The following is a 21,436-nucleotide window of genomic DNA, read 5'->3' on the forward strand; positions in this document are numbered from 1 at the left end:
TAAGTAGGAAGAGTGCTTTCAGCCCAGATACAGAAAACATGACATCCCCCCACAGGTCTGGCTTGCTAGAGGGTTACTAGTCTGTCATCTCTAGCACAGTTATCTCAGTACTTCTTTTGAGTGACATAAGAAGACTCAAATTCGGGCCTGTGAGCTGCAGATAGCTTTTCCTGAGATCAAACAGAGAAAAGAATGTCTATTTTGGCTTTAAACATTGGATCGTAAATATAGGGCTGTTGTTCTTATTATTGACAAGTACTTCTTTGTAGCTTTTTCTCTGCACACTCCAAATTCTATCATCAGCCATTAGCTTGAAACAACCTACCAGGAGTTGTTTTTGTTGGGCTTTTTTGTTTGGTTTTTTTTGGTTTTTTTTTTTTTTTTTTTTTTTTTAAAGCAACCTTGAATGCTTGCCTTCTCTTTACAGCTGCTCTGCTGCTGTTAAAATATTCATATCCTTGATTTTAAATAAATAAGGCCCCTATGTTTCTCTAAATCAATGTGGTTAAAAAAACCTTTCTTCCAGGGAATTCTGGATGAATGCCAATTTATCCTTACAATAGAAAGACACTTTCCTGCTGGAGATTTGTAAGCTTTGGCTAAAATGTAAGGGTGATTCTGACAGCAGTCCTAGAGTAAATTAGGAATAATTTAGGTGAAGTCAACTGGTATTGGTGTAAACAAGATTACAACCACCCTTTGCATATATGAGACACAAATGTATCTTGGCGTAAGTCCCATTGTTACTCTAGAAATGTGTTGGAATGAATGTTTCAGTAAATATTTGACTGCTGGCAAACATTTCCCTGGTATCTGTCTTAAAATAGGACATAGACATTTTAAAAGGATGTATCATGTGTCAGTGGGCAATAAATAGAAAGGATTCTTTTGAATGCAGCAATTGATGCAGCAGTTGTTTATCTAAGTCATGAGACAAATGGAACAGCTTGTGACAAAAGAGAAAAACATATCCAGTGTGAATTCTCTTATTCAGGAGGGAGGGATACCACCTCGTTCAAAAACATCACTCTTACTGTTATGATTAACAGGATGCTTTACAGGAATCCCATCTTTCAATGGTGCTTTGCTTCAGGGAGATATCAAATGGGCCTCTCAGTTTGCAAGTTTTACTCTTTGTTCTTCTTGGCTTCCTCATTTAACAGTCCAGAATAAGCCTTAAGTACTTACAGGGCATCCATTGCCATGGTGTTAGACAGCTGTGTAATCCACAACTTGTTTTGTTGCCTTCTAAGGTATGGAAATTCTATTATCTTCATTTTATAGGTGAGCATAAAGGCACAGAGGAACTAAATGACACAGCTAAGGTCACACACATTGTCTTTGATTTGAGAGATATCTTGAAAGATCTGTCTTGTGTTGCTTCAGCTGTAGAAGCTGAGGATGCCATGTATGCACCTGATCTCGGCACTTTGGGTAATTTAGTAGGCAGCAGGGAGAAGCAGACACTTTCAGGGCACAATTCATCTTATCGTAAAGCAAAACCTACAGGAGATCAGATGAATCATGTTGTGAAAGAGCCTGTTTAAAGAATTTGGTTGATTAGCTGAAAGGTATTCTTCAATTAGAAATGCCAGTATTTCATCAGATCATTCCTTCTTCTAGTACCTTCTTTTACTAGATCAGATTTTTCGGAAGCATTCATAGTGAGAAATCCCACCTTTTTGCTAAGAATTCTTATCCTTAATGCTGCAAACTCTCTTTATAAGGAATTATAAATCCTTTTATCTATCTTGTATTAGAAACAGTACATTGTGACTATAGTGTCTTAATACTGTATTGCTGCACAGGCTTCTATTGTACATCAGCTGCCTTGACTGTGGTCAGACATTAAGCAATTAAATACAAGATTTTAATCATCCACTAATAAACACTGATAAAGTCTGCTGGTTTTATTGTGGAATATCTGTTAATATAAGAATCTAAAGTTAGGGATGTAGTCCCGTAGTCTCTTTATCATACACAGTGTCATCAGATTTATTCTCATGACAACACTGTCTCTTAATTTACAAAGTCATTTGATGTCTCTATTTGTTTATCAATGGTTTTCACCTTTTTCTCTGTCTGGTTTTATTCTTCTAAATGAAAAAGGCTAAAATCTCCTAGTCTTCTCTAACAAGAAAGACTCCTCTCTTTTTTCTTTCTTTAATTCTTCTGATACCTTGGTCTTCACTGAAAGTACTTTACATTTTTATGTCAGAAGCACATTACATCAGCCATTTGCCTATATAACCTTTGTCTATATCAAGGTCATTACTAAAAATATTATTCAGGATTAGTTCTAATATTGAATTGTGTGGGACCTCTCTCAAGCTCCAACTCTTCACTTATTGAATCAACCTACAGGTTCTATTAGCCTATATTCTTGCTAAACTAAGATAATTTACTATATGCCACTTCATCACATGCTTTACTGAAGTCCAGAGAAATGAGATTTACTCAATTTCCTTTGCTTCTAAAAAGGAAGTAATTTAACATGGTAATCTCACATTATCTACCATCCTTAAAATATATGTGTCAGACCTTCCCGTTTATCAGTTGTCATGGTGTTATACTTTCCCTTTTAGTTCTGTTTTATTCCTTCAGATAAATTCTTATAGATTTGGGGCAACTTGTGCCTGCTTTTCTCCCGTCCAAGTCTGGGTATACATTTATCACACCCCAGTCAGGTAGCACTCATCTTGTACTTCATTTATTTATGAAATGGGTTGGTGTTGAATGTGGATTTTCTCTCTGATTAATTTTGCCCATTTGTCTGTAGTAAATGCCTCCCCAGTAAACGGCAGGTACCAAACCAAGGTACACAAAGCATGGACAAGGAGACTTAGGTGATATGCAGCAGAGTTAACATGAGATCAAGCAACTGCTTCTAGTTGGTGTTGTGACTGCTGCAGCCCATGCTGAGGTGGGCATTTGTGCAAACAAGTGTTGCAGTCTTCTTTAATCGGCCCTGTCAACAAGGAGATATTTCTAACTCCATGTTTTAGCTGTAAAGTAGTAGGACTCTGAAGGTTTACTTAGAAAACTAAGTAGAGACACAGAGAATACATTCTCAATGAATAACCTTTAGAACAAATAATGTTTTTAGTGTTACTGCCTTCTAGGAAAGGGATGTGCAACACAGCACTGGACAATTTACTGAGAAGTTTATGTCATTTCCATGTTCTTTGACAATGCAGGTATAGAAACTGATAGAGCATAAAGTTCCTTTGAAAGTCAGACTACTGAGAAGTTGCAAAGTGATTACCTGAGACTGTGAAATAGATTAATTAACAAAGAAAAAAAATGCAGTGCTTTATAAAAAGTTCCGTATTCAAGGTGTCTGCCAGGTGTTTTCTGCTTTCAGTGCTATTTTTCTCCCCACAGCAGGGAACAAAATTTTCCATTATAGTCAGGAATACTGCTATCACTTAATGCCTGAATGGGAGATCAAACACAAGTTACCATGTAATCCATCTTTTTAAACTTCTGTGAAGGATTTGTCCTCTCACCTTGCACTCAAAAAGGCTATTAGCATTAATGGAAGTTTCAGTTGTTTCTTTTTCAGTTTTGTTGGCCTGGCCCACTTTCCTACAGCTACAGCTTTGGTCCCTTAATACTTCAAAAATCCATACTGCTATGGTGAGAGATACCTGCAATACTGTGAAAGTGAAATTCAGAAATTAAATTCCATTCTATTTTTTGTGTCACAATGCAGGAAAAAAAAAAAAAAAGAAAAAAAGAAAATTTTCTCTAGAAAAATTCTCCCGAAACTCCTCAGCATGTGCTTTGAGACTGGTCTGAAAGCCCTGGTAGAATATGGGCTCCATCCAGATGGAATCCACTCACAAGTGACAGAGCTCAAAAGGATTAATTTTGCAAGTAAAAAAGTCAGTTGTTTGATACAGCAATTAGTTTTGAAGAAATAATTAACTGTGTAAGGAAAAGTTTCCTGATCTGTGCACACACATTAAAAGATCAAAGTGATGAAGTGTTATGGCAAAGCCAAGAGTAAGACGTAGCTCCAGATTCAGATGCTACATCTAGCTTATCTGCAGTGAAGGCGTGTACATAATTGGTGCCATAACTTCTCCTTTGTTCAAGGGAGATTTAGTCAAAGCAGTATAATCTAAAGAGCTGTTCAGATTAATCTGAACATTAGGTTTGGTGATTTACCATATTTTATTGACTAGACCAACTGAAAAGACTGACAGGATGTCTGCTAATAAAAGGAGAAAGTAGAAAATACATATATCTGTGGTTCCCGTGTGGGTATATACTTTGTAAACATCTAAAATTTGATTTCAGCCCTATGCTTTTCTTCTCTGTAGCACCACCTCACCTCACTCCTTTAAGCAGAAAATATGTAAGAAATTTTCTCATAGTCAGTTCAGATCACAGGATCATCAAAGTTGGAAGAAACTTTCAAGATCACCTAGGCCAGCCATCTACCTGGCCCCACCATAAATAATCCCTCCTAAACCATATCCCCAAGTGTCATATCCAGATGCCTCTTGAGCACATCCATATGAATTTCTCTAGAACTGAACCCTAGGCTGGAATGAATCCTACGTTACTTAGCATTCTGTGTTTAATAACCTTAGGTTTTATACCTAAATGAATTACAAAAAGATGCCACATCGCTCATTTTTAGTGAAATCTTGTAACTAAATTTAGTGATAAAAATTTATAGGAGAAGGATTTGTCATACAGGCAGCTGAGAAGGTGGTGAGAGGAATATTTTTTTGGAGAAAAATACAGGAATACTGATGAGAAGTGAGTTGAAAACGTGTCAAAAAACAGAGTAAGCAGAACTATATAGGGGCAGCTTGGAAAAAGAGTCCTGAGCTGGAGAACTTGTGAAGGGAGAATTGTTACAGTATGTAGGGAAGCTGAATGCTAAAGGAATGACTTTCAGATCACAACAGATGTGGTCTGTTTCCTTTAGGGCATGCCTTCCTAAATCAGGCTTACCTGTAAAATTCATTTTGTGTTCTATAGTGACAAAAGACCAAATTTTACACCCAATGAAGACAGTAGCAAAACTGCAACCTATTTCAAAGGGCAAGGAGGTATGTGACCAGTGAATGTGTGGAGAAAGAGCTTCCTGTCTCTGTTGTCTCTGCAAATAAATTGGCCTGAAAAACATCACTTTGTCTTATCAGTTAAGTAGTCTCAGTTCATCATGATTTTAAGCATTTGGCATTGCTTCTAAATAACTTGCTGCCTCTGAAGTCACCATTAAATAACTCACTTGATACAAGGGTAATAATCATCTTAAAATTAACTGTTAATTCCCTCATGACTACAGTTTTATAGCAGTTTCTCTTCTAAAGCTATATTGTTGGCACAAAGCCATGCATTACTTGCTGGTGTTTGCACAGGAAGACAGGGTGTCCTAACCAAGTGTCAGTGATCTTTTCAGTGTTCTTGGTCTCAAATCAGCCATTGAACCCAAGCACAGGACAAAGTCATTAAGAGAACAATAATTCTTAGATGTTTTGACAAGGCATTCTATAAACGGTAATTAACATCTGCAGCCATTCCTGTCAGGGAGGTGAATGGAAGCGTTAAGTGAGCTAAATCCAGTGACTGCTTTTCCTTTTTTGGTAAATCACCTTTTTTGTTTGTCTCTTTCTTTGTAATACAAGAAGAAAAATATATTATTTCTCTCAGGTTGTTAATCTGCTTCCTAAGTTTTCATTTCTACAAGTTCAATAAACACAAACCTGTTCATACTGCCCGTTATTTTCAGAAGCTTGACCCTGATAAGCCTATATCATACATCATTGAATATGAGTCCAAGATTATATCATGCATGTATTTCTAAATATTTTTTCTTTATTTATTATTACCCTGTGGAAAATACAACCTTTACATCTCAAACTGGAACCAAGAAAAAAGAGTGTACTACCAAGTATTCTCAACTCTCATGCTATAGAGAAATTGTCGAATTCTTACGTGACTGGACAAGAAATACATATTTCTAGACACATTTTATAACAATTAAATGAATTCTATGGATGTAAGCCTTTGGATTTGTCTTTGGGTATTATAAAACCCCAATGGTTTGAGGAAATCAAACCAACAGTTTTTCTTGGCATGTCCCTTCCCAAAATTTGCTTTATATATGAACCAAATTTCCCACAATTTTTTTGCTACTTAAGAAACCAGATTGTGTACAGACATAAAGGAGAATGTAAAGAGCTTGTTGCATGTGTAAATGTTCATGATCTGTGTTCATAGTAACAATTCTTCTTTGAGCATCTTGTTTAATCCATTTTAATCTATTAAAACAAAAAATATCTGATAATATTTTCTTGCTTAAAAAAGTGCAGGCACCTGGAGATGACATCCAGGATATTCCTTTAAATGTGTTAGTTTAGACTTACTGTATGTGCACTTTGTGCACTAATTTCAGACAATCCATTATACTTTGATTTGGATGCAACTTAGAGTGGCCTACTTTCAAGCTATCCTTGCATGAATAAATACAATACAGTAAAAAAAAATGCGTAAGATGTTTGGAAGACTTGATTTGCTGAGATTTTTCATTAAATAGGAGGAAGAAAAAGTTATCAAAAAAGAAAGTTTCCTCCATGAAATGTGGATTTGTTATTCGTGTGAAGCATTATTTGATTTCCTCTTTAGAACAACAAAGACAATTTTTTCTTCAGTCTTCCAGGTGATGTTTGGAAGCCTGGAAGTATAGCTCTTGCTAAGTATCAGAATAAGATTGTGCGAGTAACCAAAACTATTTGGATGTTGCTTCCATATTAATTTTCAGTACACTGAATGTAACAACTAAATGCAGCACAGATTAAATTTTGAGCATGGTTTAATAAAATGTAAGTGTTTTGACTCAGGAACATTTGTTTAATGGGAGTTTTACTTTAAACTATATAAGCTCATTAAGAGACTTATGGATATCTCTTCTAAAAAATGATGTAAATGAACATAGTTTTTAAAGAAAAAGAAAGAATTGTAGTATGGGTCTAGCTCAGACATAATGAAAGAAATCACTTTCTAATATTCTCTGTGTAATATGCCTGCAGTTCTGACAACTCAACTGGCACTGATCTGAATTTTACAAAATTAGCTAAATGAGATTCTGTTATACAAGCAGAATTAGGAAATGGTTCTTTTGTCTCTGGATTAGTTTAATGACATCTCTGACATCTGTGTCCTGTGATATTTATCAAGGATACATTTTTGTGTAGAAGACAAAATCAACAATATAATCAATTACAATATGATAAAAGCTTACTAGGCACCTAATCTAAGCGCTTTTTTCTGTCACATACTTCAATTATTTAGAGTCGTGCAGCTTAAGTTACGAGAATGGGTACCCAGATTTAGGTCCAAATTCTGCTAAGTGAAATGTCCTCCAAAAGGTCTTTTCAAGTCAGTTAAACTACTCATTTACATAATAATACGCATAAGGCGTCTGCCACAAATTTGCAACAAATTTGGTTTAACCTAAATCTGATTTTGGTCTGATTTGTACTGAAGGAAAATAGAAAAAACACAAAAGTGGAAAGAAGCATACTTTAGAAATAGGTATTCCTTAAAAAGATGTATTTCAACTTAATGTTTGTTCACATAGTTGTAATTAACCTAATTACAGAATGAATTGTGTACTTTAATGCAAAAAATAGTCTTAATTATCTTTCTTAATTAACACTGTGTTTTTAACACCATAGCATTTATGTGCATTTTCATATTCTTCTTAGATGAGCTGCTGTCTGGAATATAACATTTGTAGCTTTTTGATAGTGCCTTTTTTTCCCCCCTTGAGTTCCTTGAAGGGGGAGATTACTTTTTTCCTCTCTTTTCTTTTATTCAAAAGTCACGGGAAGCATGTTTAGTTTGACACTTTCTGCTCCAGATGTTAATCTAGTGCTAGGAAGATAATACTTAGGAAATAAGATTGAATATTTAAAAATACATCTAAGTGATAGAATTTGAAATGAAGCTATGCTGACTGTTCCTGGTGTCAGCTTTATGTCATATATACTTTTGAAGGTCCCAAAGTAAATAACTTGGTACCATTTTTCCCCAAGATTAAGGTCCAGAGCTGCTGCTTTTGGAGAGAAAGACACTGACAAGGCCAGTCAGGAATACCTCATAAAACTGTGGTTTGTTGATTTGAGAAAAAGTAAAACTTATAGGAAAGCAGGAATATACTGAAATTTGTAACCATATTCCTGTAAGTCTGGAAAGGTTGTATGACAGTGAAGTTGTGCACTTAAAGTAAGATAGCTTTTCCATAAAAACTTAGTTTTAATGAAGAATGCTACTATTTGTGATACAGATGGTAGTTCCTGATGTGATGCTATCCTGGTTTTCTTTTTACATGTTCCTGCAGTGGATAATAAGAGAAGTAAGGTTATGTTTTGGAGACTGTAGTTCTCTAGTCTTTTTCATCATGTTCTTTTTGACATTCAGCCTACTACTATTTCTATAACTTGTTTGAAGTAACAGTTTTATGCAACTTTAAATCATGTAGTGTCCCGTTAAGGAAAAAGTAAAATTTCATTGGAATACAGTTTCTCTTGTAAAATAAAAATTCTTGTGATAAAACAAACAAACCTTTGTTCTTAAACTATCAAGGATATATTAAACTAAGGCCTAAATAGTAGTAATAGTGATATTTCAAGATTACATAAAAATTGGCAATATTTGGGCATTAAAATAGAACTGGAAATGTTCGGGGAGAATTACTGAATGACCCATCAAAGAGGATTAACAGACAGTAACAAAACTACTAAAATTTAATAGAAGGTTTGTTTTGCATTAACCCTATATATAGGTTGAGAATATCCTGGAGAAAAGTACAGTAAGAAAAAAAGTATGCATCTCTGTTTGAATATAATTTTTTTCCCTACTTTAAAGTTCAAATATATTTGTGATGCAGTAAATAAATAACTTAGACAGATACACTTCTAAATCTGACCTATAAACATAATAATTTTGACTTTTTCTCAGTTCTATGTTTTCCAGGATTTAATTGTATGATCTGTTCTACTTGCAAGACTTCAGCAAACCTCAAAAATTACAGTCTTCTATCTCGTATAAATAGCAGATTCTCAGGGTGTTCCCCCTGAGATCAGGAATAATTTTGAAGTATTAATTTTCTGAAAGATAACTTCGACTATAGCAGGCTCGCTCTAGTAAGTCTCTTCTAGGCTTCCCGGAATCACCATTCCTGAATATGCATGAGATGCATCCTCATGTGGGTATTTTGGATAATGTCATTTTCTGCTGGTTTTTCCTGGCCGCTGGAACCATCTTGTTTATAGTGGAAAAACTCAATCCAAATGCATTTTCAAGATACCAGAGTGAATTAGTCTGTCTTCTGGAATGGCAGCAAAGTTGTGGACTCATCCCATGCATTATAAATACTTAGAGCTGGATGTAGTTGCCATACATGGATTCCTTATTTATCAAAGGACAGAAACTCACACCTCCAGAAAGTGAGTCCTGTCTTGAGAGAACTGAATCACTTTGTGTAAGTGTTTCTGTCTGTTGATAACAGAAGGGTAGGATGACTCCATACCCTGCTTGAGGAAAGCAATTAAGTTGCTCACTTTGTGAGCGATTACGTTCACTTCAATGTTCACAACTCTATTATTTCCATCCTGTTCTTAAGGTAGAGGAATTACATGAAGAAAAATATATAAAATATGTATAAAAGTAAAAATAAAGGATAGATATAGACATAGAGATGTACAAATAAAAAAAACATATATATATATTTACAACACAGTTCATCATAGATATGTAGATGATGATGATGATGAGTTTTGCCTTTATTCAGTTACTGCTTGATAAAGTCAATATCCTTACTTGAATATATCCCAAGTTACCCTACCTGTGCTCCAGGGAGCCAGGATATGTATTTATCAGAAGTCAGAAGATCAGGCTTTTGCTGTAAGTTAGAAAATTATCAGGAAAACCAATTATTTTAGACATTTTAAAATACAATGAAAAATCTAATGAAATTCAGCCTGAATGGGTTTATTTTTTCTGCTGTAAATGAGTTAATGGTCAGGCATATAACAGCTGCACAAAAATTATACAATACTGTGAGGTGTAGAAATAAATATTGTTCAGCTCAGGTTCAGAACATTCTGCTAATTCTTCCCATTTTGACTACCTTTTTTCACATTGAAGCCTACCTTTTCTCAAAGAGAATTTGTAGAAATTACTAACCAAAATCTGATTTTATGTTAAACAGTTGAGTGGGTCTTCCAAATAGAGACTTAAGTTGTTTTTGACTGACAGCAGGTTCATGTTTGAGGCATATTAATAGATGAGAAAATGTGACCATGTCAAAAGTGGTGCTGTCTCAGCATGTTGCCTGTAAATCAATTCAACAAAATATTTTGATCAAGTATCATAAATATTTAGGTGAGAGAGAAAAAAAATAGTAAATGATTGTGGCCATGGGATGCTTTATGAATATTTAATTATCAACATCCATCATCACCTTTTGGGATCAAAGACTTTTTTTACGCAGCAAAATGAAGAGCTATGTAATGAAAAAGATTAATGCTGAAAATAATATTATTCCAAATATTTGAACACTGGTCTCATTAAGTGATCCAATCAAATTTAAAAGGTTCATTTGAATCCTCTGAGGAGTTTTTATGCATCAGATTGTCCTGCTAAAATTAAATGTATGGCAGGAAAAAACTGCCAATTTTGAGGAAATAAAATTGTACAAGATAGCATTCTTCAGAGGAGTAGCTTGAGCAGACGAAAAGATGGATGAGTTCCATGCCATGCTGAAGATGGTTGCAAATTTATAAAGATATGCTGTCTGCTCTTTGTGTGGCATAAAGTCTGTCTAAATAACAATATCCTCTCAGGGAGAGAATCTGCTGTTCTGGCTGCCCATGTATTGTTGAATTTGGACTATCTCCATTTGCAAATGTTGACTTTTCATCTGTGCCCAAAGAATGAAATCTGTATGAGAGATGTGTAAATCTTTTAATCTTTATTTATTTGTTAACAAACGGGTTTTTTTGCCAAATCCTGTTTGCTTTTCTTTTCTCCTGCTCTTCCTGCAAGGTGACTGTCTGCATCCTCAATGTGACACTTCAGCTAAGAATACAAATTGCAGTCATTTGTGTGTCTTTGTTTGTTTGTTTATTTACTTGTTTGTTTTTAATGACAGAATGTATTAAGTCAGAATAACAATCCCAGATATTATTTTGTATCTTCGGTATTTCTAAAGGGTATGCTAGAATTGGCTACATTTGTCAGTGAAAGTGTATACAAAATGCAGCTTTATGTTAATGGCTGCTGATCCATAGATTTTTAAGACCAGAAAGAACCACTAGATCATGTAGTGAGCCTACTTTTTTTTTTAACTATAAATTTTAAAGTTTTACCCAGTTAATTTAAAAAAAATGAAAACAAGTAGTGGCATAAAGATCTAAATACAGTCAATATGCAATCCATTATAAGTAATTTAAGAGCTGGATTTTTATGACCAGTGAAGAGCACAGAATCATTCAGGTTTGAGCTGCTCAGTTGTAGCTCAGCACCACTCCAGACCATGGTGCTTTGTAACACCTCCTGTGGCATCTTCCCACACCCTTCTTGCAAGGACCATGCCCTTGTGATTTCAGATTGCTGCAGCTTGCCTGCAGAATGGTCACAAGCTCCACGTTGGTTATGGTTAGTATGTCTATTTGTTCTTAAAGACTAGGCAGCACTAAGTAAACTTGACTCCTAGTATGTTACAGGCTTAGAAGACACAGGACTTGTGTGTCCACTTCCTGACCATGTATACATGGAAATGCTGAGAGGTTTACATTCATGTATGTCATGCAGAAAAAGTAATTGGAAATAGGAACAGAAAGTTAGGTCAAATAAAAATAGCATCCTTATAGCAGAGCCATTACTGATGGAGGTGTACCTTGCAAATCATAATGGTATTGAATTTCTGGGAAATATACCAGAAAAAAAAAAATGTAACAAACTAAGTAATATTCCCTTTCATTATAGTTTTTATAGTAGAGCAGCTGTAGGGGAAAGGACCTTGAGACAAGAAATGCAAAATACTTAACTTCTACTTTGTTTACTTTCTTATCTCTGAAAATATATGGATATGAAGCAACCTCAGTCATCAGACAACTGTGTAGAAACAAAATTTCAAGTATTTGAATAATGTTGCCTTCAAAATTTAGCTGCCCATGGAATTAAAATCACGCAGAATTTTTGTACAAAGTCATGTACATGATATGGAATCCATCTGGATCACTTAAATACTTCACAGAATAGGGTAGAAAATCTTGTTGAGCCAGGTTTTCCCACCTTTTCAGAAAATACTTTTGTTCCTGCTTTTCTGTATCCCGGGCAGTCCGTCCCCCACTAATTCCCCTGCTTCCTGTCCCTCTTGTCATTGTGCTAATTAAGGATTCTGGCAGCTTATCTCTCCTAAGTAATGCAGATAAAAGCTAACCTTACCATATTATTTATTGCAGCCTTGATGAAAGAGAAGTCTGGGCCAAGACAGGGAAGAGAAAGTAGCAGGGGTTTCTTGATCTGTACCTGAGTACAGAGGATGGAACACCAGGAAGGCGTGAGAGAAGCAGCAGGTTACAAGGTGGTAGTGATAAGTCTAGCAAAACTGGCAGCAGTGATGGTAGGAATCCAGGGACCTTTGGACAAAGTAATATGAGGATGGAATATGAATTGACTGCAGGTAGAATGAACATGGAATAAGTTACTAAAATATATAATTTTAGTAGTCCCTGACTGTTGCTGTTAATAATACCAAGGAAGCACATCCAACACAGTATGTGTGTGGCTTTGTAGCTGTTATTTTTTTGAACAGACTAGAAATAATGAACATTCTTCCCCATTTATTTGTCTGATACTTAAGAGCAAAAAATGTCAAAAGAATCTTCTTCAATATAAACTATTTTCCAGTTTTTATATTTAATGGATGAATAGTTGGAAAACCTCTATGAAATTAAATAATATCATTTCAGTTCCAATATATGTGGGGAAGGCTGTAAAAACATGTGGTCTCAGAAAAGGTCATTTAATAAAGTAGTCCATGGAAGCTTAAAAAAGCTTTCTGTATTTGAGGATAAGTAGAGCTGAAAATGTTGCTGTTGTTTTCTTTTCCCTTTTAAGATACAATATGAAAAGTTAAGTAAATATAATTGTCTGAGACACAACTGTGGCCATGCTCAAATCCACTGTACTTAGTGTTAGCACCCTCAGGCAAAGGGTACCTATTCATGTTGTTTGAGACCAAAAAGTCTCACTGAGTGGAACTTATCTTGTGGCCTCAGCTCTTTCAGAACTGAAGAATGAATTTTCTGGCTGTAAGCAAGAGAGTTTTAAAGAAGCAGGTTGAAAAGCAGCTGGTCATCACACCAAAAGCTAGTTGCTAATTGCAGCAGTAAGTTAATCAATGAAATTGCTGTTTAGCTTCTGGGTACCTTAAAAAAGAGATAAAAGACCACACAGACATTCCAGCATTAGGGTATGACCAGCTCTTGAGTGGCATACATTATTTTCCTTCTTACACCTATCTGCTTTTGAGTATGTAAGTCATGCATCTGCTTGACAGCTATTAACAGAATAAAATAACAACAAAAAACCATTTTTGGGTAAGATCCGATATAAATATTTACAAAGACAATTTAAGGGAGTGTTTGTTATGCACTTTTGTGTTTGCTTTCAAAACATTTAACTCCAGAGACAGATGGCTTGTACAGTTTTATCAGCACTTGTGTCATTATATATTCAAGCAGCCAAGACTGATAACCAGCCTCACGGATTATGGATTGTTCAGAGAACAAATACTTGAAAAAAAATCCCCCACATATCAATAAAGTACTTCAGTATGGAAAAGCTTGATATAGAAATTGCAGTGGCATTTTTGTGAAGAGAAAGGAAACAAATTAATGCAATTATAAAATTAAAGCAGCAGGAACAGGTTTTTAAGTGGTGTCATTGTATGTGGTAATGAAACAACTTTAGAAAATTGGGTGAAAACTATTGTTCAGCAGTGGCGGAGGAGAAAGATAATTACCATTAAGGCAACATTATGCTTTCTCAATATATAGCAGCCAACTCTTCAGTCATGCTATCCCCAGAAGATCTCTCTCCTATCATATTCTCATGATCATTACACTTTATGTTACTAAATAACAACCTGAATAATAAAGAGTCTAAGAAAAGAATAAACTTTTTATGATTGAGAACATAATAAAACAGAAACTGAAAAAAACCTAATTACCAAAAGACTTTTTTTTTTTTTTCTGTAGGTGAGATCCTCTTTTTTCCCTTTCATCTTTTTCCTGTGTCTCACAGTAGGACATTTGTAGAATCGCCTAAATCATGATCATCACCATTATTAGCAATAATATTTACCAAATAATGATGGTTGTATCTAAGGGCCTTAACTGGAGATAGCTATGGCAGGCACCACACACGTTATGAGTGAAGCTGCCTTTTTCCTCAGTCAGTAAGCATGACCATTCCCTGTAGTAGCTCAAGAGTAAAATACATTATCCTAACAATCTACACTTCTAAAAATATCACTTTTTAGAATTCTTTTTCTCTTGTGGTGGCTCAACCCAAAAGTTATTAAAATAATAATGGTTAGTTGTACATTAGATAAAGTCTTGCAAGGCATTTTGTAAATTTAAACCTCACAATATTTTAGCAAGGCAAGTGAATATTCCCTGTATTTTACAGACTGAAAGCATGAAACAGAGTACTGGAAAATATGTGTACACATTTGAGTAGGAGTCTGAACCTCTTCTCAGTTCTGGACATTTTTATACCCAGGCACATGTAGAGGTATGTGCAGACTGTAACATGCCTCACAGCTATTTGAACAGTTACACAGCTAAAAGAAGTGTCTTTCAGGTGTTCCCTGAGATTCCCAGTCCTCTCCTAAAAGAAGAATGTCTCACTCTGTCTACAGCTGTCACTTGGTGTGACCAACATCCATACCCAAACTGTAATGGCTCCATAAAGACTGCATGGTCTTGCCTTTGACTGATATCTCTGCACATGGAAGGGTGACTGGTAGAGGACTTGCACAGAATAATTTATTTTTGAAGTCTAAGTTGGACAGTGGTATGTTGTTAACCAGAAAAAAACCCAAGGAGCAGTTCTTGAACAGGCAATAATCTCAGCATTGTTACCCCATTCCTGTCTGCTGCTCATAGTAGCAGCAGACATCTCCCAGAACTCTCCAGAAAGTCTATCAGCTTACAGCTGGCTAAAGCAAAGGAGGCTTAAAATTCATTCCGAGTTGAACAGCATTAGCTGCCTAGCACTGTTACTAAAGAAAGTAAAACACATGAAGTAAATCTTCCAAAGAGTTTGACATGTAGCTTATAGGGCCACATGCATATTTATTCTTAAGTAAAGCCAGCTTATTGCTCATGTAAATTTTAAATTGAAATGATAGTCTAATCTCTTTAAATTTATTTAACTAAACAGAAGAAGTAACTTCTCCCCTTCAGAACTATTGTACTGAAGGCTCTTCTGTTAACCTTTCATTCCACTGTAGATTGGAAGCACATAATGCATGCACTGTCTTTCTTGAAATGTGTCATTCTGGGTCAAAAGTGTTTTCTTTGTTTTGAAAGTTTTAATCTCTGAAAAACCTTTCTTTCTTTCTTGGTCAATTAAAACAGTACTGTACTGGGAGAGCAGACAGGTTGAAAATAGCTCTGCCACTTCTCACTGTATTCCTCTGAAATGGGAAGAAACTAATTAAAATCAAACTTCAGTTGACAGCCAAAAAAAATTTTTAAAAATCAGCTTTAAACCTGTAGAATAAGTTTGTGAAAAGTTAACAATGTACTGTGAGTACTTTCTTATAATTGTTTCTGTTTGGGTTTATTTCTCTCTAAGTACCTGCCTCAGTTTGGTTAGAACTTCATAATAGTGGATTCAAAGAAGACTTTTATACAAAAAAACCCCACCTCTCTTTCAGGGAATTATGATGGATCTCATTTTAGAATTGTGGTTCATGGTTCTCATTGAAATCTCTGCTAAGCTCCTACTTCACAATTACTTTTTTCTTTTTTCTTCATGGTTCTGGTTTAATTATTTCACCTTGTATTGATCTAAATGGAAAGTAGCATTGATTTTATACATTTTTCATGCTCTAGTTTTCAGCAATAGGGCACTTTCTTATATGGGGAATGCAGTAGCAACTTTTATTATAGCTTATTATATTTTATTGTAGCTTCTTATTTTCTATCACATCAACAGAGTACTGTGTATTCTCTAGATACTCAAAAAGAGTTGCTGTTTAGAGATGAGATTAGCTAATTACTAATGTAACATGTAGAAACATGCCTGATGGTATTTTTTATATCTGTTTTTAAAAGCAGTAGGAAATGAATAGGGGTTTCCACAAAATTAATTGACTTAATGTCAGTGTTCAGAAAATGATTTTAGTAAGGGTAATTATTGTATATGCATGGCGTACAAGAGAACAACATATTCTTTGGCATTTTAACACAGAAATCTTTGTTAGAGTGTCTTCACTTATCATTTTGAGTCTCAATTAGATTATTATTATTAAGATACACTTTTTTTTCTGATACACCACTGACATTTTTCTTCTGATTAGTAGCTTTGCTATTCATGCCTACTTGCTAATGTTCTTTCTCAAAAATAAATCTATAATTTCCTTCCTGTCACTGGGCTGTTTAATCAAGGAAATGTGTCTCCTTAACTCTTCAAATGTTTTCAGTACTAGTCCGTTGATCTACTCTGAAGTCAAGAAAAGGCATCTCAAAATTCTTGCTCAAAATTACAACACAGCAATTAATTCTGGCAAAGCATATCCCAGATATTGAGAAATAGCTAACAAAAACACACAAAGTGATTTCTAGGCCTTTTCCCTGGCTTGCCCTTCCTCATACATCCAGCCTGAGCAGATATTCAAATTAAGTAATTTAAAAATGCAGTAAGACTGCGAGGAATTTAGTGTTGCTGAAGGCATGGGTGACCTGTCTGCTTGATAGCAAGAGGCCTGCATGTGGCCAGCTGTGTCCTCAATAGTGTGTGAAAAATTATGTAGATATTTAATATGTATAGTACTTCAGCAATCTCAATTTCTGTCTTCTGTGGTCTTGTATTTCTAGCTTACAGAGAATTATGAGAACAGTTCTGTATGTGCAAGATTTACATAAGCCTTTTTTTTTCTCCCCTTGACTTTTATGGTTGTATAGCATCTGAGATATGTTTAATGGTTAGAAGAGTTACAGATTTTATTCTCTTTCCTGATGTGATACTTTGAACTGTTTCCTAGTTTCATATTAAATCAAACAATATTTAACTTATCTCTTACTTGTTGGGAGTATGCATTGGAGTATACATCCACTGGGTAGATACCTAGAACTATGCACTAATCCGTGTTTGTAAAACAGTGGACTAGAATAATCCTGCATACAGAGCACTCCTTTGGGCAAATCTGTTTCTGGATAGTACAGATATTTCTTAGTTTGCAGTAGGCTGTTAGTTCGCCAAGGTTCTGCAGCAGTAAAGTGAGTTGAAAGCAGAAGAGAATACATCCAAATGATAGACCCTTATAAGCATTGATTCTCATGCAGAATCTGCAAGGGTAGGTTTACTTCCTCAGACATTTTCACTTACCTAGCTCTGTTTGCTTGGTGTGACTTAAAAAAAAGAAATTAATTTTATTCATAGTAGGATCCAAGACCAATAGCATAGAGGTAATTGAACTGTTTTTCCATTTCTGGAAACTAGGTAAGTAGCATATACAGGGAGTATATGCCCTACAAAGCAACTACTCTCTAACAGAATGAAAATGTATGCACAATATTTGGTTGTAGGATCATCGTTAATTTTCTCTTAAGGTCTTGTATAATTTTAATGCAAAATATCGCAATCTAATATTATGTTCATTTTTTTTTCTCCCCTTTCTCCTCCTTTTTTCTTTCTCTTATTTTTCTTCTACAGATGGGCCTCTTGGTCCACGAGGATTAGCTGAAGCTACAGAGATGTGTACTCAAGAATGCCTGGTTTTGGGTCACTCAGACAACTGTTGGATGCCTCCTAGCTTGGGCCCATACCAACAGCCAAAGTCTCCTCTCTCCACCTTTGCACCTCAGAAAGAATGGGTTAAGAAGGACAAACTAGTTAATGGACACACATTGACCAGGACCTGGAAAGAAGATAGCAACAGAAACCAGTTCAGTGATCGAAAGCAGTACGGTTCCAGTGAGGGCCATTTCAACACTGGCAACCACATGACTGATATTCCTCTGGCCAACTTGAAGTCTTACAAACAGGCCCCAGGAGCTGTGGAGAGTCCAAAGGAGCACCAGCTATAAGAAATGGTTACTGTGGACCAATGACTTTAGCCTACTTAGACTTGCTAATACTATGTGTGTGTCAGAGCTTTATGTACTGGGTAGACCTCTAGAACTATGCTTCACCTAGCAGAGATATACATATCTTTATGTTAGCACCGTGGAAGGTATGATGTCCTGCAACATGAAAGAGTGTTTCTACTAGTTGTGTGGTTTTGTTAAACAGACATGAGTAAAATCTGCAGAGATCTCTCCAGTTTGAAAATATCCTTTTTTGTTTCTTTGGTTTTTGACCCTGGACTGCTGCTGTGAACAACAGAAGATGCATTTGGAGAGTGAGAGAGTGCGAAAGCTCAATGGATTGCAAAGATTGAAAAGCATATCCAGTTAGAAAATTGTGCTTTTGTTGTCATTGATCTATGCTGGGACCGTTATACTTGAGATCATATTGCAAACAATTGAAGCTGTAAACATAAAACCTATTGTGCTATTAACAATGTTAGTGGACACTTGTAAGTCAATCAGCGTTCAAATACTTGTAAATAGCAACAATTATTACTTACAATTTTTGTGTACTTATAATGTTCACTTGAAAAGATACTGTAGCATATTTCTGTGTTTCACAGTTGCTTTTTAATTTCTTTCATTTGCTTTCTTGTTTTGCTTTTATTTTCAGTGATGGTGTTTCTGTGTTAGTAGTCTGTCTGACACACAATGTTCCAAGAAACTCAAGCTGCTTGTATTAAAAGTGAAAAGATTGATGGGGTGGGAAGGAAGGTTGTTTGTAGAAAAGGAAAAAACTCTTTTTTTCTATGTAGTAGCAAATGATGCCAGCATTCAGGTAGAATTTCTTTTTTTTTTCTTTTTTTTTTAAATTTAATATTAAGAAATGAAAGGACTCATGTAAGGGCTTAAAAACTTAGCAATTTTTTGTTTAATTTCCATTATGTTTCATAAAACAGGGAAATTGCAAAACAAAAGAATATTTAAATGTGTGGTGGTGGGTGAGGGAGAAAGCTATTTCTTTGGGATCCTTGATCAAATTAGCTGTAGTCTGTCATTTAATGAGTGGTAGCTGATGTTGATCCCAGCTGAAACATATGGAGGAAATTCTACAGGAGCAAAATACAATAATAATGTTTTTCCAGTTGGGCAGGTGTGTGTCTATACCTAAGACAGTTCGTATTGCTGAAACAGCAGCATTTGTGTTGATCTTCATCTGCGTTAACGTTGTAGTAACACGAGTGTTTTTAGACCATAGCCACAGAATATTTAATGTGTTGTGCCTTCATGATGTAACAGAGCATTCTCCTGGTAGGCTAGTTGGGGAACTAAAGGGTTAAATCTCTAATTATTGCTGTTTAACTGTTTGTTATCATAGTTGGTCAATGCCTGGCAGGTACCAGTATCATGTCACCTCAGTCAAACCAGCAGAGTGACTCCTAATGTTAGTAAGATCTAAGTTGCACGCAAAGCAAATCCAAATCCAAAACATTTTTAGATGGTTTTTGTTAAGGCATGAAAGATGATTTACAGAAATAAATAGCATGCAAAACAAAAAAAAGTCCTTACAGAATAAAGCAAGTTACTTATGCCACAGTGAAACATCAGTCCTAAAGTAACAAATTTAGCTAATCTGAAGGTGATTTTATTTTTACCAAAACCAGAACTTTTTTGTTTTTTTCTTTTTTCTTTTGTATATAGCAATTCACTTTTATTTTTCCTCCACAGTATAAAAGGCTTAAAAATGGGTTAGGGGTGCATTGCTTATTGCAGTACTTATGTCAGTTTGTGAGGGGTGTTTGATGACTTTGACAGAATAAATATCTAACCAGTTATCCTTGTTACTGCTTTGCCAGTTCAACATTATTTAGTTATTCAGCTTTTGCAATAAATGTTCTGAATTCCTGATTGTGTTGTGTTAGTTCTTGGGCAGCTGCCTAAGGGACTTTATTCCTGTTAATTTCTCTTTCTTTCTGTTATTGTTGATTGGTTTGTTTCTTTGCTTCATTCTGAATTTCCAGTTATTTTTCTAAGCATACCATCGTCCATTTGGTTCATATAGATATGTGTAAGACTGGAATATGCAGCAAATGATAAATCCTGAGGGCTATATTCTGCCATTCCTATGTAAGTAGGAAATTATTCAAAATGAGTTATTTGAATTGGGAAAAGTGTTACTTACTCAGCACAATGATGACAGAATCTAGCCCATGTTTTTTTAGGCACGTGGAAAAAGCATCCTTGCATGAGTCTTTGTAAAAGTACAGGGGTAGCATATAGGAAATTCAGCACTTATCAGACTTTGGTCTTTCTTTTGAGAGTAGAATAAATTTATATCAGAATACAGTATTTTTTTTCCTATAAGGAAAATTTGAGTAGTTACATAATAATTTTTGTTGCAACATAAGAAAAAAAAAAACGCTGAACAGCCTTGAAAAATACAGATCAATAAAAGTACTTATTTTTGAACATGCTGAGTTTTAAAGCAGAGGTGCACTGAGTTCTATATTAAAACCAGAAATACAACAATTATTTGAAAACCCAAATAACACCAACTAGTTTAAATTACAAGTGCCTTTTTAAACAGAATACATTTGAAAATGTTTCTATCATGGACAGAAAATAAAAGATGTGACTGTTGCTGCAGAAAGAGAACTATATTCTGTTCCAACCTTCAACACTTTGTCCTATTATCAACCTGTGCAGGAGAAACTAAAACAAATTTGGTTTAAATTGCTCACAGATGAAAATTTTCTTGTCAAATTTTCTCAAATTCTGTGTAATTTTAGAATCTTAAGACCTTACCCAACTTTGAAATGGTTTTTAAAAGAAAAGGACGGGAGAAAAAGAAAGCCAAGAAAGAAAGAATAAAAATAAAGCAAGAGAGAAAGAGAGAAAGAGAGAAAGAGAGAAAGAGAAAGAGAAAGAGAAAGAGAAAGAGAAAGAGAAAGAGAAAGAGAAAGAGAAAGAGAAAGAGAAAGAGAAAGAGAAAGAGAAAGAGAAAGAAAGAAAGAAAAAGAAAGAGAAAGAAAGAGAAAGAAAGAGAAAGAAAGAGAAAGAGAAAGAAAGAAAAAGAGAGGGATGGAAGGAAAGGAAAG

The 21,436-nt window shown here is 35.1% G+C and overlaps 1 protein-coding gene across 5 annotated transcripts in view; it reads left to right on the forward strand.

Moving 5' to 3' along the window:
- The window catches only part of PCDH9 (protocadherin 9), a 678,474-nt gene extending 657,301 nt beyond the window's left edge, over positions 1-21,173 (forward strand). For all 5 annotated transcript variants that reach the window (XM_069009368.1, XM_069009359.1, XM_069009388.1 and 2 more), the window contains one exon: positions 17,983-21,173. In XM_069009368.1, coding sequence (XP_068865469.1) covers positions 17,983-18,356 — 374 coding nt within the window. In that variant the 3' untranslated portion in view covers positions 18,357-21,173. The remainder of the gene's footprint in view (positions 1-17,982) is intronic.
- Positions 21,174-21,436: the final 263 nt, after the last annotated feature.

The sequence above is a fragment of the Aphelocoma coerulescens genome, chromosome 1, assembly GCF_041296385.1.
Source record: "Aphelocoma coerulescens isolate FSJ_1873_10779 chromosome 1, UR_Acoe_1.0, whole genome shotgun sequence".
Classification (NCBI taxonomy): domain Eukaryota; kingdom Metazoa; phylum Chordata; class Aves; order Passeriformes; family Corvidae; genus Aphelocoma; species Aphelocoma coerulescens.